The sequence below is a fragment of the Pelobates fuscus genome, chromosome 5, assembly GCF_036172605.1.
Source record: "Pelobates fuscus isolate aPelFus1 chromosome 5, aPelFus1.pri, whole genome shotgun sequence".
Lineage (NCBI taxonomy): Eukaryota > Metazoa > Chordata > Amphibia > Anura > Pelobatidae > Pelobates > Pelobates fuscus.
This window is the reverse complement of record NC_086321.1, coordinates 82554461-82573077: the sequence shown is the minus strand read 5'-3', so window position 1 is coordinate 82573077 and position 18617 is coordinate 82554461. Positions and strand designations below refer to the sequence as shown.

The 18617-nt window shown below is 39.1% G+C and overlaps 1 protein-coding gene across 1 annotated transcript in view; it reads right to left on the bottom strand.

Moving 5' to 3' along the window:
* Positions 1-12677: 12677 nt before the first annotated feature.
* Positions 12678-18617, bottom strand: part of ITGA2 (integrin subunit alpha 2) — a 111724-nt gene continuing 105784 nt past the window's right edge. Inside the window, exon 30 of the mRNA XM_063454029.1 lies at positions 12678-13915. Coding sequence (XP_063310099.1) covers positions 13838-13915 — 78 coding nt within the window. The 3' untranslated portion in view covers positions 12678-13837. The remainder of the gene's footprint in view (positions 13916-18617) is intronic.

The following is an 18617-nucleotide window of genomic DNA, read 5'->3' as shown; positions in this document are numbered from 1 at the left end:
CATTGGTAAGAATGTTATAAAAGACGAGAAAACTTGGCACTCGCTTGGAGTACTACACACCTGAAATACGGACGCGTATTGCTGGTTCTGCTGATTCCCAAAAAGAGAGGGTCCCTTCAAGCCTGACTGCCAGAAGTTCTCTCAGTCAAGTGCATCAAGCTTCTCTTATGGTGATGTATACTTAAGCTGAATATTAAGCTGTTTCCTTAAGCTGAATGATTACTTATTAATTAAGTCTCTGTTAATCAATAAAGTTTGTATTGATTATTTACAAGTACTTGATGTTAGTGTCTTTCCCTTTCTCAAATACTCAATTCACTCATCCCGAATAGGGTTTTGGTGCCCACCAATATCTTTAAAAACCTTAGGGTAACTGATTATTGCTTTTTGGTATTGGCACTTCATGAATTTAATGATTAGGCACAACAGTTTCCCAGCAGCTCATTCCTCCGAGGGACTGTACTTGGTGCCCAAAGGGGATCTGTTGATCATTACCATGCTCCAGATAGGTCAACCCAATGTGGCTCTGTAATACTGAGATGTCATAAGCAGTGATAGTAGTGTTTAAGCATATATCTGCAGACTATAGTCTTACCTCTTACTGCTATATTTTTGCTTCTGTTTATTAGCATGTTTTCCCTACAAAAAAAGTGCAGCATTTTCAAGACAAGATATATTACTCTTACTGCCTATGTTGAATCTTAATTTCATGTCTTATTTACTACGTATTCCTAACACTGCACTACAAAAACAAAGAATTAAAAAAAATAAAACAAAAACAAGAAAAACACCATACTAATCATGTTAAAAATACAAAACTAACATTTAAAAATTGATAACATGAAAAGCACAATATCATTCACAAAAAAATTAAAAAAATACAATTTAAAAAATGATCAGATGAAAAATAGCCAATTCATAATAGCCAATTAAAAATACCTGGCTGGGAGGCTTAAACAAAATAAAAAATGAACCATAAAAACCAATTGATATACAAAATGAATAACAAATCCCTACAGCAGCAAAACCTGAGAGAAAGAAACAAGATTACAAATTATACACTGACATGATAAATGTGAAGACCAGACTATGTCAAATATATCTAATAATACTTAAAATCATAAAAAAAAAAAAATCTAATTCAATGTTTATCCTGTGAGGTTCCAAGGTTTTTAATTTATAGACCTATCTCTTTTCCTCCTTACCTATATCCAAAACATGGACTCCCCTCCCCCCGTAGCACTTTTTTAACTTTTTGCATGCCTAAGAAAATTAGACCCCTAGAGTCCATACCATGATGCTCTTTAAAGTGCGCAGAGACACTATGTTGTGTGAAACCTTTTAAAATGTTGTTAACATGCTCCCCAAATCATGTAATGGCCGTGTGGTGCGACCTACATATTGTAAACCACACGGACAGATAAAAAGATAATTGGCATTTCTAGTAAAATGTTATAAAATCTTTGATATAAAATTCTTTATTACTATACTTAGTCTTCAATTTGTTCACACTTATTACATGAATAAAAACCTTTCCTCTCATATAAAAAATGCTTTTTTGCCTCATTTTTACAATGGTTATTTGTTAAGATTAAATTAAGATTATGAGCTCCTCTAAATGTAATGAACAGTTTGTCTGGTAATACCTTAGTGAGCTCATCATTATTCTTTAGAAGGTGCCAGTGCTTTTTAATAATGTTTTTTATTTCTCCATGTGCATCATCAATGGTGGAGTAGAGAGTCACGGTGGGACTGGGTGGATGGCAGTCTCACTTCAGGTCACTAGTGATGTCGCGAACATAAAATCTTCGGTTCGCGAACGGCGAACGCGAACTTCCGCAAATGTTCGCAAACAGTCGAACCGGGGCGAACCGGCATAGACTTCAATAGGCAGGCAAATTTTAAAACCCACAGAGACTCTTTCTGGCCACAATAGTGATGGAAAAGTTGTTTCAAGGGGACTAACACCTGGACTGTGGCATGCCGGAGGGGGATCCATGGCAAAACTCCCATGGAAAATTACATAGTTGATGCAGAGTCTGGTTTTAATCCATAAAGGGCATAAATCACCTAACATTCCTAAATTGTTTGGAATAACGTGCTTTAAAACATCAGGTATGATGTTGTATCGATCAGGTAGTGTAAGGGTTACGCCCGCTTCACAGTGACAGACCAAACTCCCCATTTAACGCACCGCAAGCAAACGCAAACAGTCCATTTGCACAACCGCAAACTCCCCATTTGCACAAGGTTGGATACCAAGCTAGCCATGTCCCGTTCCTTGTCCTCACTAATGTCATTGAAGGTCTCTTCCTCCACCCAGCCACGTACAACACTAAGGGTCCCCGAAAGGTGACAACAAGCCCCCTGTATTTTTTTTAAATGTACACTATTGTTACACCAGATATGAGTTGCATTGGTGTGACACTGAGCCCTGGCAGGCCCTGAAATGCACACGTGTGAAGGAAACTGACTGCTATTATTTCACAGTCAAATTTCTAGTTGTTTTTTTTTTTAATGTACACTACTGTTACACCAGATATGAGTTGCACAGGTGTGACACTGTGCCCTGGCAGGCCCTGAAACGCACACTCGTAAAGGAAACTGACTGCTATTATATTACAGTCCAAAAAGTTTTGTTGTTTTTAAATGCAATCTATTGTGACACCAGTGAGTGAGTGGTGGCACTGGGAAGGCCCTGAAACGCACACTAGTGAAGGAAACTGACTGCTATTATATTACAGTCAAAAAAATTTTTTGTTTTGTTTTTTTAAATGCAAGCTATTGTGACACCAGTGAGTGAGTGGTGGCACTGGGCAAGTGGGCACAGTATATGCTGTGAGCCTGACACACAGGCTGGCAGGCAGGCAACTGCAATTACATTACACATAAAAAAATAAAAAAATAAAAAGCAGACTGATGTTCTAGCCCTAAAAAGGGCTTTTTGGGGTGCTGTCCTTACAGCAGAGATCAGATGAGTCCTTCAGGACTGTAGTGGACACTGAATACACTAGCCTAGCTATCGATTTCCCTATTAAATCAGCAGCAGCTACACTGTCCCTCCTCTCACTAAGAATGCAGCTTCCGGGGGGCGGGGCCTAGCTGTCATGGAGGAAAGACGCACTTCGTGTGAGCTCCCTCAATATCTCACTTTAAGCAGCTATCAACAAGCGAATTTCACCCCTGTAGGGATGACCCAGAAATGTTGCTCCTACCTGACCGACCCAACATGCTTAATAGCAGTCAGCAACTCAACAGAGTCTTACTTACCTCCTCGTGGCAAGTGTGGCCTGGTGCTCACCGGGCAGGAGAGGCGGCCGATCTCCCGATCCTGGGATGCCCAGGAGCAGCTACTTCCCGGCAGGAGCTCCGTTACCCCCCCCCCCCTCAGACCGGTGGGGATTATCCCAGTCCACCCCTGAGAGGCTGTCTGGAGCTAATGGACGCACAGAGCACAGCCGCCCAGGCTGACATCTGCGACTCTCCCAATATGGCGGCAGCCGCGTGTCCTCCTGGTACCAGCAAAGCATGGCAGGATATTGAGTCTAAGCTGGACAGACTCTTTAATCAATTTTGGAAGCAAATAACAAGCAGGAAGCCCCACCAAGCTCCACCACAGCCCCAACAAGCTCCACCACAGCTAAGCGAAGCAGTCCCCATTAAAATCCACCAACGCAAAAGGCGTCGAAGAAGGGACCGGAGGCACAAACAGAAATGCAGAGCCTGACCCACGTCAAGCACTCACCTCCACCTTAAGCCACCACAATCCCGCACCGGACGTGAAGCACCACCGGGACAGATCCGACCACCCGACAAAACAAGCTTCACCACCTCAAGCCGTGAACCCGGCACTCAGCCAGAGACTTGCCTTTGTTGTTCCAGGTATCAGGGACTCCCAGGGTCTGCACCAGGTGCCCAGAAGGGATCGGATGAGCACAAGCAGTAAACAGCAGCCTGCCAAGCATGTCCCACTATAGCCGATCCTCCACACCATGCCTTTGATAACATGAACTGCTCTCTGCACATTAACTAATCGTAAAGTAGCAAGCATTTGAACCTGTCATTATTTCACCTCCTAAAGAGTTTATTGTCATAGTTCCTTACATGCCTTTACCTTAACCGTTCATGTATTATGTTATTCACTAGTCTCATCTCATGGGGCGACTCACACTTGATTTATAACTCGTGGTGGAGCTGCTGATATAAATACACAGTTGATAACGTGCAAGCTATACCCTAAACATGACAGCCATCTTTCACAACAATGTACTGCTATATACTCATACCCTCAGTGCAACTAGCATGATATATGCACGTTCAGCCTAGCATGCTCAAATATCACACACTTCTGTCTAAAAAAAAAAAAAAAGAATAAAAAAAAAAGAATGCAGCTTCCAAATGAATCTAAAATGGATGCTGTCCAGGAGGTGGGAGGGTCTTGGAGGGAGGGTCTGCTGCTGATGGCTGGAATGTGTCTGACTGTGAGGTACAGGGTCAAAGTTTACTCAATGATGACGAATAGGGGGCGGACCGAACATCGCATATGTTCGCCATCCATGGCAAACGCGAACAAGCTATGTTCGCCAGGAACTATTCGCCAGCGAACTATTCGGGACATCTCTAGTCAGGATAGATGCCTCTGGAATAGGAGGTACGGGTTGAGATGGTATGCATACCAGTGTCAAATAAGGCAAAATAAGCATTTCTGGACAAAAGTGTCTGATGGGCCTGGGCAATCTGGTCCATACGGTGATCCTGTTCTTAAAATCTTGCCTCATAGGTGGCCATTTGCTGTCCTAAACCTGCAGGGCCCATGGTCCTATCATAATGTCATGATGTAATACCCCAACATGCAGAGTTTAGCATAGCAAGGGACAAGACTAGGATATAACTTATTACCTGGACTTAGAATGGCCAGACTAAACGTCAGACAGAGATAAAGCGTAATCAGAAACGAGACGAGGTCATGGTAACAGAGAGACTACGAAAACGAGAACAAGCCAGAGTCAGGTAGATGGTAATCAGTCACACGGGCAAACAAGACAGGAAAGGGTTAAAGATAAATTCAGAGTCAAGAACAAAGCCATGGTCAATACCAAAATAAACAAAATAGATCAGGGAACACACTAAAGGGTACTGACACAGAAACCATGATAGGACAAAGTGGATAGGGCTAGGGAAGTTTAAATATCCTTTAACATTTGATTGGCCCACGTCATGCCTACGCCCCCAAAACGTTCGTGTGTGGGGGTGCTGGAATGACGTGGGCCAGTGGGAGCCTGAATCAACTTTTGGCTCCCACTGCCCCTTTAAGAGCTCGTGACTCAAGCCATGCTCCTAGTGCCAGGTGGGCCACGTGACCGATCACTGCGGTCAGTGCACGCGGCTAAGTCAGAAGAGGAGATCAAGCCGCATGCGGCTCGTGTGAAGGCAGGAGTGATCCAGCCACGCGCGGCTCAAACTTAGGAGCCAGGTCGGTCCCAGGATAAGGTAAATACAGCCACAACCACTTATCCCAATCACACACCTTTCCTAACGTCCTATCCCATTAAAAGCATATTACAGCGTATTTAATAAAACAGATAGACTTCCTACTTCATCCAGGTTACCGATCGATGGTTCGATATTCTGAGCCCTCTCTGATTTACTGTACACGACTATTCAATATTCCCACAAATTTTATATAGCATTTTATGTTTGTTTGAGACCACCTTAAAAATATTGGATATCGCTAAAAATCATGATCACTATATACTTTCTCTACAAACCTCTAAAACGAACCAAACTACTCATCCATCCGCTATACCACTTTATCCCACCTAGAACTAGTGCCCAGTTAAAATACGTGACTCTTACTTACCCACACTCAGTCATGCCACACACATTTCACCACTACTCTCACTGAATCCCTCTGACTACGGCTAAATTCATCTTCTACATCAGAACACTACTCCTAAGATTGGGTTGCATCCATGTCTCGGGTCTTTCTTTTAGAATAGGGGCAGCTTCGGTCTCCTTCAACACTGACACTCCAGTGCATATTATTAAAAGATTGGGCAGATGGAAATTCTCAGTCTACAACCGATATATTCCTCATCCCGAGAGAGAAATGAGGAAAGCTTTTAAAAGTTTGGCTTTGTAAATTTGATGCAATAAGTGTGTTTTTCTTTAATACCTTTTCACCCTCTTTGCATGAACCTGATTTACATATATTACTAATATGTTTCTGAACATATATATTATATTATTCACTCACTCACTCACTCTCTGGGCCGGCCTAAGACATCATGCTGCCTAGGTCCAACGATAAATGACTATGGGGGGGATAATGTATAATAAACACAGGTTACTGGCTATGGGAGGGATAATGTATAATAAACACAGGTTACTGGCTATGGGGGGGATAATGTATAATAAACACAGGTTACTGGCTATGGGAGGATAATGTATAATAAACACAGGTTACTGGCTATGGGGGGGGGGGGGTAATGTATAATAAGCACAGGTTACTGGCTATGGGGGGTAATGTATAATAAACACAGGTTACTGGCTATGGGAGGATAATGTATAATAAACACAGGTTACTGGCTATGGGGGGATAATGTATAATAAACACGGGTACTGGCTATGGAGAGGATAATGTATAATAAACACAGGTTACTGGCTATGGGGGATAATGTATAATAAACACAGGTTACTGGTTGTGGGGGGATAATGTATAATAAACACAGGTTACTGGCTATGGGAGGATAATGTATAATAAACACAGGTTACTGGCTATGGTGGGATAATGTATAATAAACACAGGTTACTGGCTATGAGGAGGATAATGTTTAATAAACACAGGTTACTGGCTATGGGGGATAATGTATAATAAACACAGGTTACTGGTTGTGGGGGGATAATGTATAATAAACACAGGTTACTGGTTGTGGGGGGATAATGTATAATAAACACAGGTTACTGGCTATGGGGGAGATAATATATAATAAGCACAGGTTACTGGCTATGGGGGGGATAATGTATCATAAACACAGGTTACTGGCTATGGGGGGATAATGTATAATAAACACAGGTTACTGGCTATGAGGGATAATGTATAATAAACACAGGTTACTGGCTATGGAGGGATAATGTATAATAAACACAGGTTACTGGCTATGGGGGTATAATGTATAATAAACACAGGTTACTGCCTATGGGGGATAATATATAATAAACACAGGTTACTGGCTATGGGGGGATAATGTATAATAAACACAGGTTACTGCCTATGGGGGATAATATATAATAAACACAGGTTACTGGCTATGGAGGGTAATGTATAATAAACACAAACACAAAAAAAAAAGAATGCAGCTTCAGAATTAATCTAATTTGTATGCTGTCTAGGAGGCGGGAGGGTCTGGGAGGGAGGGTCTGCTGCTGATTGGCTGGAATGTGTCTGCTGACTGTGAGGTACAGGGTCAAAGTTTACTCAATGATGACGAATAGGGGGCGGACCGAACATCGCATATGTTCGCCTTCCGTGGCGAACGCGAACAAGCTATGTTCGCCAGGAACTATTCACACCTAATCCACGAATTAAAACACTACAACTTAAACTGTGGCTGAGGTTTTTCTATTTTTATTGTTACTTTTATATGGTTAAAAACTTACTCTGTTCGGTATTTCTTTTCTGCATAGGAAGACTGCTGTGCGGGGTCAAACACTTTGTCAAGACACAATGTCCACAATATGAATCACTTATGCTATGAAGCAGGGCGATTTGACTGTAAATATGTAAAATAATTTACTTATGTTTATATAAATACTGTATACAGCTTACGAGCTCCGCTGTGTTCTGTGGTGTCGCCCTCTTGACTATCCAAACATAAAGCATCTCAAAGCTAAAACATCCTGTTACTGAGGAGAGATGCTGGTGAGGTGACGGTCTCGGCAAGTGGCGAGGCGGGATTTGATCATCCGCCCAGGTCCTCTCCGACGTATTTCAGCCGAGGTCATGGCTGGCATTCTCTCTGGGGGCTCGCGGGAGTGTATGGTTGACACACCCAGGTAGGCATGAGTAGTTAAAAGCACAGAGCCCAGTTACCAGCACCACCTCAAAACTGAATAGGTTTAATAAAAAGTCTTGTGACCCAATCCAAGACACTCTTGGCTTACCTTGTCACCTCTTATGCCCTGATTTTAATCAGGGAAAAATCCTAGCTACAACAGAGATACCTATATACAGTCAGAACAAATAGAATACCTGCAGATGTTAAGTGATAAATGTTCATTTTTTCCTCCTTGTACTTTTTTCTTTTAGGATATGTACACAAAACCTTTGACAAAATGTATTGGTTTTCAGGTGTTGAGGCACCGCACTTGGCTCACCATCATACTCCTTATTAAACATCATGCTAATGTATAATTGAATATTTGTACAGTGCAAACGTTAATGTGAAACATGTGAAATGGGCCTATATATAGGCTATGTTCTGTAACACCTGTCAGTGTAAAATAAAGAATTTAAAAAAAATTACAAAATCAAACACTATCGGTATTGTTTTATATTAATTTTAATGAATATTATTAATCTCTTTCTGCTTCATGAGATCTTCTTAAATGTAATAGGAAATCTCATGATATGCCTTAGTAAACAATAAAACGGGGTATCTTTTTTGTGAAAATCTGTCCGCTAAAAGTTTAGCCTGTTCATTAAATACTTCTGTGTCTGTACAATTACCTTTGTAATTGCCCTCTGGGAATATTGTCCAGCCATGGAGTACAATGTCCACTGCTATACAACACATAGTTATTTGCATCAACTTTATAAAAAAAAAAAAAAAAAAGTTATTTGTCTTAAGTTGATTATTATCCTCATAAACCTCAAGGTCCAGATATTCAATTTTCAATTATTGTCATTAAGCCTATTTAAAAAAAAAAAACAACAACAACAAAAAACGATTCAATTCCACTAATGTGCCATCCCAGATAAAATGTAAATCATCAATATATGTACAAATTAGCATAGCTGGGAGTGAACATAGCCCCCATGACATTACTGTGGCACTGTAAATGAAATTGGGAGTTAAAAGGAAGTGATTATTATTTAAATCAAATTTATGCTACTAATTTAAAAAAAATCTATATGTTCAGATGAATTTTCTTGATGTTAGCTACCATTTTCTAGTTACGTTGCACCCCAGATTATGCGGAATAGAGGTGTACAGTGAGTACACGTCACTGGTCACCAAAAGAATGTATCCTTCCATGCCACATCTTTCAATTATCTAATAAAATCTGTGGTATCTTTTATATAAGATGGCATGGATTGAACTATGACTTAAAGATGCATATCAACTTGGACAAGTTTCCTGAAATAGAACCAGTCCTCGAAACGATAGGTCATCCAGAAGGATTGTTTTCATCCTTATTCACCATTGGCAAGGTATAGAATGTGGGTATTTGCGGATATTCATTCTTTAAAAATGTATATTCGTCATCATTTAATATACCCACATCCCTTCCCCTATCCAAAGGTGCATATAAAGATGTGTGCATAGCTAATGAAGGGCGCTTTTCCAATTACTTATATACTTTTGGATCTCACAGTTGTCGATAACATTCTTTTAGGTAGTCATCAGTATTGTATTTTGTACCACAATATTCCCACCTTCATCTGCGGGCTTGATCACTTTGTTATTATTTCTGAAACCCAATGCTTGCCTTTCATTATGTCTTAAATGATACGTTTCTTTTTCTAGTTTTTCTAAATCTTTAATAACAGATTTCTCAAAGGCATCTATTGCACCTGTGTGGTACATTTGGAAAAAAAAAAAAACATTAGATTTACTTCTTAATCCAGTATGTTTATCCTGTGGGGTAGTGACAACTTTTTTATTGATCTCAAAATATCGCCTAATGGTTAAAATCGTAGAACATTTTAAAACATCAACATGGCTGAGAATGAATTAAAATTCCTCTTAGGGGCAAATTGTAATCCTCTGTTTAAAATCATAATCAGTCTAATTATTATTAAGCTTATGTGCAGATAGATTAATTATTCCATGCATCTGGACATCCTTCCTCTTTTTTCTCTAGTGAGACTTGATTCCTTCCCTGCATCCTCTGGTTCTCATATTAAAATGTAATTTATTTTATACATTTTTTGTGAAGCAAAAAAGTAAGAACTTTACTAGTTCACTAGATCAAAATGCATATACTATATTTTCTGTATATTATTCTGAAATGCATACTCTGAAATCAATGCCTCTTTTCAGTGCATTTCCTGGCTTACCCTTGCAGTATGGGGCAGCCATCTTTGGTCAGTGTACTTATGAATCCTGAAATCAGGTACAGGTCATATCAACAATGCACTCTGGGACAGTGAATAAGTAGTGCTTCTGATAAGTCAGGAGATGTACTAAAAAGTTATTAAATTATATGTCTATGTGACAGAGTATGCTTTGACCATGCTTCAACTAGTGCAAGACTCAAAGCATTAATTCTATACATATATTCTATATTCCATCTACCCTTATCAAGTTTAGTGCTCTATTTTCCATTCTTGAGACTGTTCTTCAGTGGTATCAGTCGTTAATTCCTGGAACTCTAAATCGGACAAGTACAATCCGGCTGCTTGGTACACCTTACACCTATTGTGGCTCAGTTAGTAGAACTACTTGTTGGGAACTGGTGCTTTGCCAGAACCAGCCTGGAACTCTGCGCCAGATCTGAAAATGGCCACAACCCGGCTCATCTTCATTGATGATTACTCGGGCTGGGTACATCCAATCCAGTAGCTTTTTGTACATTTTACTTGTGGGAATTAGCCCTGCCCGATGATGTATAATTTGTTCATATACTGTTGGAGATAATGATGTTTTGGGGTTATTGTTGGAAATCCCCTCCCCCTTTGTGATTGTCCTCGTGTTTGTCTGTGTCCCAATAAAGTGTTGTTGTTTTACCCTTGACCAAGTATGATCTTGTGTCTGGGGAAAAAAGACCATAATCACTTCAGTGCTTCTTTTCCAGCGAGAGGGAACTTTGATAGAAGTACTCGAGCTTCATCACAATATAGTCATTCGAAAATAAATAATGCACACACATGCAATCTTTTATATTCAGTAACAATACAATTGACAGATTTCAATTAAGATAAATGTTTAATAGTTGAAACATTGACCTTAATAATTTTTATTAAGAACTATTTTGTAACATTTGTTTATTTAAACATGTTGTTCCTGTATATCAAACAAAATAACATTTTAAAATAAAATGTTTCCCTAACACTTTTAATACCAACAAGATTGTCTTAAAACACATACATCATTTGTTTGTCATTTAGTGGTTCCTAAATCCTTTGTTAGGAATATGAATAAGCTATTGAACTATATAACATGATATTTACACCAATGAATTAATTGGAATTACCAGAATACAGTACTCTTTTTTCCCAAACTAAATTTGGCTGCAAGAAAGATCAATACTAATTACAATAATTTATGTTCACTGTACTGAGAGATCCAGCAGGTTTACTGTATATATTTGTGTCTGATGTCTTAAATTACCACATTTTGATTATAGATTCATAATGCTCTAATTGAACATCAAATGTGGGCAGTAATCATTTAGTACTTGTATCTGTCTCATTGACAATAAATTGATATGCTGATCTTTGTCAAATCTATAAATCTAATGGGGGGAGGGCGGAGCCAGCAGCCTACTAGCAAGACAACAGCCGATATTGGCGAGCTACTCTGGAGGCTGCAATCCTCCTCAAGGCCTGTCATGGCGTCACTCTTTGGCAGCCCTTCCTGGTCCTTCCGTGAAACATCCCTTGCCAATTTCAAGGAGTAGACAACAGTCAGACTCGGTGCTGCTATACCTACTGTGAAGGCTGTGGATCCACTAGTCACAGAGGGGACACCGGACGACCTCTGTCACAATATTATAGAAAACAGTAATCTTCTTAAGGAGGAGATTAGTGGAGTGTCTGTGCGTTTCCACAATGCAGAACTTCTCACAGCTTCCCACAAGGTTTGCCTCACCAGTCTGCAGGGTGAGATAACAGCACTGAAACGCGAAGAGGCTCAAATTCTGAACTGCATGGCAGCAATTGAGGACCGCATGCCTGTAAAAATGTGAAAATGCGAGGCTTCGCTGACACCACCGCAGTAGCTGAAATTCCTCATCTAGTTAGGAGACTGCTCACTAGCCTCTTCTCAGCCAAACAGGCCAAAGCCCTGACATTCGACGGCTACTGACACAACAGGCAGGCGCATCGACTACCAGCAGAGATTTATGGGGATCTAATTTCCCATAACCTCCTTCTCCCCATCCACACTTATAAGTTCTGATATGACTACTATCCCAGCATAGTGGGTTATCTCCATACTATGTCAAGAGGCAAGGGACCCTAGCAACCCCTAATAGCCTACATTTGCTTTCTAGATAATTACTTCAGGGGCAGCAGGCTCCATAATTTTTATTTCTATTACTTATCGTTATACATAAAACCCTGATCCATATGAAAATGCTTTTATACAACCGCCATGCCACACCATTTCTGTACAACGTTTATGTATTTTTTTTTCTATGTGTAGCTTATGCTTACCAGTAAATTGAGAATAAAAGAAAGATTGATAAAAAAAAATTTTTTTTAAATCTACCAATCTATTTATATCTTTCTTTTAACACAGCTGAGTAATTCTTTATTGTCTGACTATCTGTGTTCATCAAGTATTTTTCAGGAAAACACGGTTGCTATACAGATCGGGCTTTCCAATATCTTTTTAAGCAAACTACTATCAATAATCCATGGTCAACTGTGCTTAAAATAAAATATACACTCCCCCCCCCCCCCCCCAAAAAAAAAAACCACAATACTTTTTAACAATTGAGCATTATTTATAAATACACAGTGATAACCAATCTTAAGGACAAATATAGCTAAATAAATGTTTCTTTGGTATTGAAAATGCTTTTCCTTTTAGAAATTGTTCACATTTCATCTTGTAAAAACTTGGAAGGACTTATACGACATGCATATATTTGACTGAACAAATACACTCTAGAAAATGAATTCTCCCGTCAGGGATGAGGTAACAGTTACTGACACATTAGTGCAGTACTTTTCAGTGTTATGTATAGATGCACCTACATTGTTCTTTGTTTTCTACATTCACTGTTGTTATATGTCTCTCTCCTTTCACAATACAGGAATTGTAGCAAAAATAGATATCAAAAATCTAGGTCAACCTAGTTACTTATAATGATGAACCTTTACACTGCAAATGTTGGTAGAACACACTACCCATTCAAAACATCCTAATCCAGCCAATAGTTACTTAGATTGTCAATGTCTATTATTAAGACATTTGATGAAAGGGGATCTTTAGGTAATGATTTAAGTCCTCTATATATCAGCACATGTAAACTATGTTGGTGATTTGAACAACAGTGCATTTTTAATCATAGGAACAAACACATTATTGACAAGTGTTTGTTTTGTCTCTGTATTCAAACAGCACAATGCAATAAAACATCAAACAATTAAAATGTACAACCTACTGAATATGCAAAAATGGCAGCTTTATAAGGTGGCAACCTTATTGTTCCAAGCTTAGCTTTTGTGCAGCAAAGTACCCCAGACCAGCTAGTAACTGATATAAAACTAATGTACCCAAAACTGCCCTGCAGTTTTATAAAAGAATATATTTCTTCAGAAGATAAAATCCCGTGATTCATTGTTTCAAAATCTAATGTCAATTAAAGACACCTCAGTCATTGCAGTGCTTACAGCTTGAGGGCAGTGTTTGTAGAGGTGAGTCCAAAGTTGGTTTTCTGTACTTTAATTTAATTGTGTGGTCTCTGCAATTTCATCATCTGTTTTCTGAAGCTTTTCATATTTTCTCTTGAAAAAACCAAGCTTTAAAAAAAAGAAAAATATAATTACTAGAATTCATACAGTTCAATTATTCAAGTGCATTGAAGTTTGTGTGAACAGGGACTGGATTTTCTGTAAATTGTAGGCTCAATGTGTTCCTCACAACACTAAATAAAACCTCTATACAACTGGCAGGAGTATAATTTACAAGTAGCTATTCATATGATGTGTTATTGGGTTCTTATGAAATGAGTATGGTTAGGCTAAATTGGTGGCACATTTTGCCTACTAAATAATTTTGGTTCTATTCACTAAACTAACTTTTAGTTACTAAGTTAGTTATTTGCTAAAGGTACATTTTCAGTTGGCTTTGTTTGTACGCTCAGTCCACCTAGGTAACTTAAATGTCCACCTTCTCTTAAAGGTCCTCTCAAAATTGTATCATCTGTGCTCTGTTTCTTGGAGGGACTTCTAACCTGGTACGGTTAGACTACAAGTTTTTCTTGTTTTGCTCTTAGAACTCTAAAGGGTTCAATAAACAGTAAAAAAATATATATGTCCAACAAACATCCTTTTGTTGTCTTCTTTAGAGTGGCATCCTCATTGAAGTGAATGCAAACATTACATTTGAAGAGCTGTAAGAAGCTTTAAGGGACACTCCAAACCCCTAAAGCATTTTAGCTTGCTGAAATGCTTTATGTGTAAAGAGTGTGTCCTCTTTTTTAAATTTTACAAAAAGTGCAGTTTTCAAAAGAAATTATTTTTTATAAATTAACCTTGTTCCACCCACCTGGCTTTCAAGTGGACAACCGGTCCTATTACTTCCTGGTTGTTTAGCTCTGTGGAGCTAAACTCAAGAGGCAGCAATTGCTCAGAGCCTTGCAAAGACAACTCATTGAGCAGCATTGGGAAGTCTGGGATTGGACAGCCACAGAAAGTCTAGGCGGGGTTAGAAGGGGAGGATTTGCAAATGCAGCAGACAAGAGAAGTGCAACTATTGCATGCTGTTTTTAGATGAAGCCTCAATGAAAAAAAAATGCACAATTAAATGCATGCATGATTTCATTGGGTAATATCTACTAGATAGTGAGTTTTGTTTACCCCCTTCAGGACGGAGTCAATAGTACACGTTCTGATCAAAACAAAACGTAAACAAAAACTGGAATTTGCGCTATATGTCTGTTCACCCGTAGTTCCCCTCTTTCATATTATATGCACCCACACTTATTATATATAATTTTGTTCAGGAGAAACAGGGCTTTCATTTTATATCAAATATTTATATATGAAACATAATTTATTATGAATAAAATTTAAAAAACTGTGAGAAATTTAATTTTTTTTTAAAAAAATTTGTAGTTCTGCCTCACATTTTAGCTGTACGTGTCATAATACTGTTAGGTTTTACTGCAACAAAAAGCACATATTTGTAATCAGCGATGTCTCACGAGTACAACAGTACCCCCTATTAACAGGTTTTATGGTGTTTTGGAAAGTTACAGGGTCAAATATAGAACGTTCCATTTTCAAATTGAAATTTGCCAGATTAGTAATGTTACCTTTGAGACAGTGTGGTAGCCCAGGAATGAGAATTACCCCCATAATGGCATACCATTTGAAAAAGTAGACAACCCAAGGTATTGAACGTGGGGTATGTTTAGTCTTTTTTTAGTAGCCACTTAGTCACAAACACTGGCCAAAGTTAGCGTTCATATTTGTTTTTGTGTGAAAAAAGCAAAAAACTAATATTTGGCCAGTGTTTGTGACTAAGTGACTACTAAAAATGACTGGGCATACCCCATTTGCAATACCTTGGGTTGTCTACTTTTGCAAATGGTATGCCATCATGGGGGTAATTCTTATTCCTGGGCTACCATACGATCTCAAAGGCAACATAACTAATCTGGCAAATTTCAATGTCAAAAAAATGAAATGCAAGCCTTATATGTGACTCTCTAACTTTCCAAAACACCATAAAACCTGTACATGAGGGGTACTGTTATTCTCGGGAGACTTCACTAAACACAAATATTAGTGTTTTAAAACAGTAAAACATATTACAACAATAATATAGTCCATAAAAGTGCAGTTTGTTTGAAAAAAATGCAAAAAACTTCACTTTTACTTAAAATATCATTGTTTTAATAAAATTTACCAGTTTTAAACACTAATATTTGAGTTCAGCGAAGTCTCCCGAGTAAAACAGTACCCCCTATGTACAGGTTTTATGGTGTCTTGGAGAGTTACAGGGTCAAATATAGTGCTTGCAAATTAAATTTGCTGCACTTTCTCCCTGTGTTGTCAGGCATGTCAATCAAATTTTAATTAATCAAATGACTTAATTATGTTAAAAAATGACTTAAATATATACGTAGAATTTTAATATATATGCATTTATAGGTATTTAAATTCTACGTGCATACTAATGTAATCTTTTATGTAATTATATGTATTTATCTCTATATATATATATATTTGCGGTTATTTGCATTTTATATATAGATAGATATATATAGAATGTCATTCTAAGTGTATTAGGTTACCAATATATATATATTAATAGCAAAATACAGTTAGAATGAAATTACATATGCATATATAATTTATTTTACATTTTGTTTCAATATTTTATTTATTTATTTTATTATTTTATTTATTTATTATTGTAATTAGACATATTTAAATATAATATATGTGTATATATCTATTATATATATAATATATATACATATTATATATATGTAACGTCATTCTAAGTGTATTTTAATATTAATATATACTAATATTAATATTAAAATACACTTTGTATGACGTTACATATATATAATATGTATATATATTATATATATAATAAATATACATATTATATATATATATATATAAATACTTTTAATTTAATTTTACACATGTTTAATACATTTATTTTACTCTTCCTACCAGCAGGGGGACTGTCTAATATTTTAGACAGTCCCCCTGCAGGCAGATCCATAGCCAGCTATAGGGGGCCATGTGATCGCTCTTTGAGAGCGATCACATGGCCCCCGGGGGCCTCATTTTCCATGGGGGGGCTGCCTGGGCTGTCAGGCAGCCCCCCAGAAGAGGATCGCGGCGGAGGTAAGTAGCTGCGATCTTCTGGGGGCTTAAGCCGTTACGGCGTTCTATGCCGCCGCAACGGCTTTAAAGCCCTTTAAAGCCGCGACGGCATAGAACGCCGTAACGGCGTTAACGGGTTACTTATTTAGTTATTTATTTTGCATTTGGGCAGTGGAGTGCCTCTTTAACACCTTAAGGAGGGCGAGCATTCTATGCCGTCCTTTTTGGGGCAGTCCTAAATGCAGGCGGGCAACATAGAATGTCCCTGCCATCCTTCATACTTACCAGGTCCCCGACGATCCAACGCCGGCGGTCGCAATCCTGGGGTCGGAATGGGAGCTCAGGCAGACCCCCTCTGCCTGATCCACCCCCTCCCGGCCATGTGATCATGGGGTCCTCGCGATCACATGGCCGGAATAGGCGGCTTATGCTTTGCCTGCAGGGGACCGTTCTGAGCTATCAGGCAGTCCCCCTCATGCCTGTAAAAAGTTTTTTTGAAGTTATAAAACAGTTTTTAAATTAAATAAAAAGTACTTAGATAATATAGATATAAGTACTTTTTTATACACATACATACATCATTAATTATTATTATTATTATTATGTTATTATTTATATAGGGTGGACAGACAAACATGTAGTTGTAACCAGACAAGTTGGACACACAGGAACAGAAGGGTTGAGGGCCCTGCTCAATGAGCTTACATGCTAGAGGGATTGGGGTACAGTGACACAAAATGTAAGGATAGTATTAGACCAATGACAGGTGCAAGAGAGGAATCAGTCGAGAGCTATTAACAGTTTAATTGATACGCGTTTATGAAGAAGAAGTGGGTTTTTTATGATTTTTTTGAAGGAGTGAAGACTGGGTGAGCATTTAACAGAGGAGATCCACAGGTGGAGCCCTCTAGAAGTCTTGAAGGTGAACATCAGACGTGGGAGTACGGACAGAAGATAGACGTAAGTCTTTAGCAGAGCGTATGGGCCTAGACGGGACATACTTGTGTATTAGGTAGGATAGATAGGTGGGAGCAGCATTATGTAGAGATTTGAAAGCAAGAACCGGAATTTTAATTGAGCCTTATATCTTACAGGAAGCCAATGTAGGGACTGACAGAAGGGTGAGGCGTGGGAGGTGCGGGCGGACAGGAAGATGAGCCTCGCCGCCGCATTCATTATGGACTGTAACAGCACAAGTTGGGAGCACGTAAGACCACTGAGAAGCGGATTACCGTAGTCAAGGCGAGAAAGAACAGTGGAATGGACCAGCACCTTAGTCGCATCTGGCGTTAAAGGGACTCTCCAGTGCCAGGAATACAAACCCTTTTCCTGGCACTGCAGGTCTCCTCTCCCTCCCACCCCCCATCCCATGTTGCTGATGGGGTTAAAACCTCTTCAGTGACTTACCTGTATCCAGCGCCGATGTCCCTCGGCGCTGCATCAGGGTCCGCCCATGCTCCTACCCCGCCGACGTCATCCGGCAGAGGAGACCTATTGAGCATGCGCGGCCGCCGATGGGAGAGCCCTAATGCGCATGCATGGCAATGCCTCACACACGCATTAGACCTCCCCATAGGAAAGCATTGAATAATGCTTTCAATGCTTTCCTGTGGGGATTTCAGCGACGCTGGAGGTCCTCACATAGCGTGAG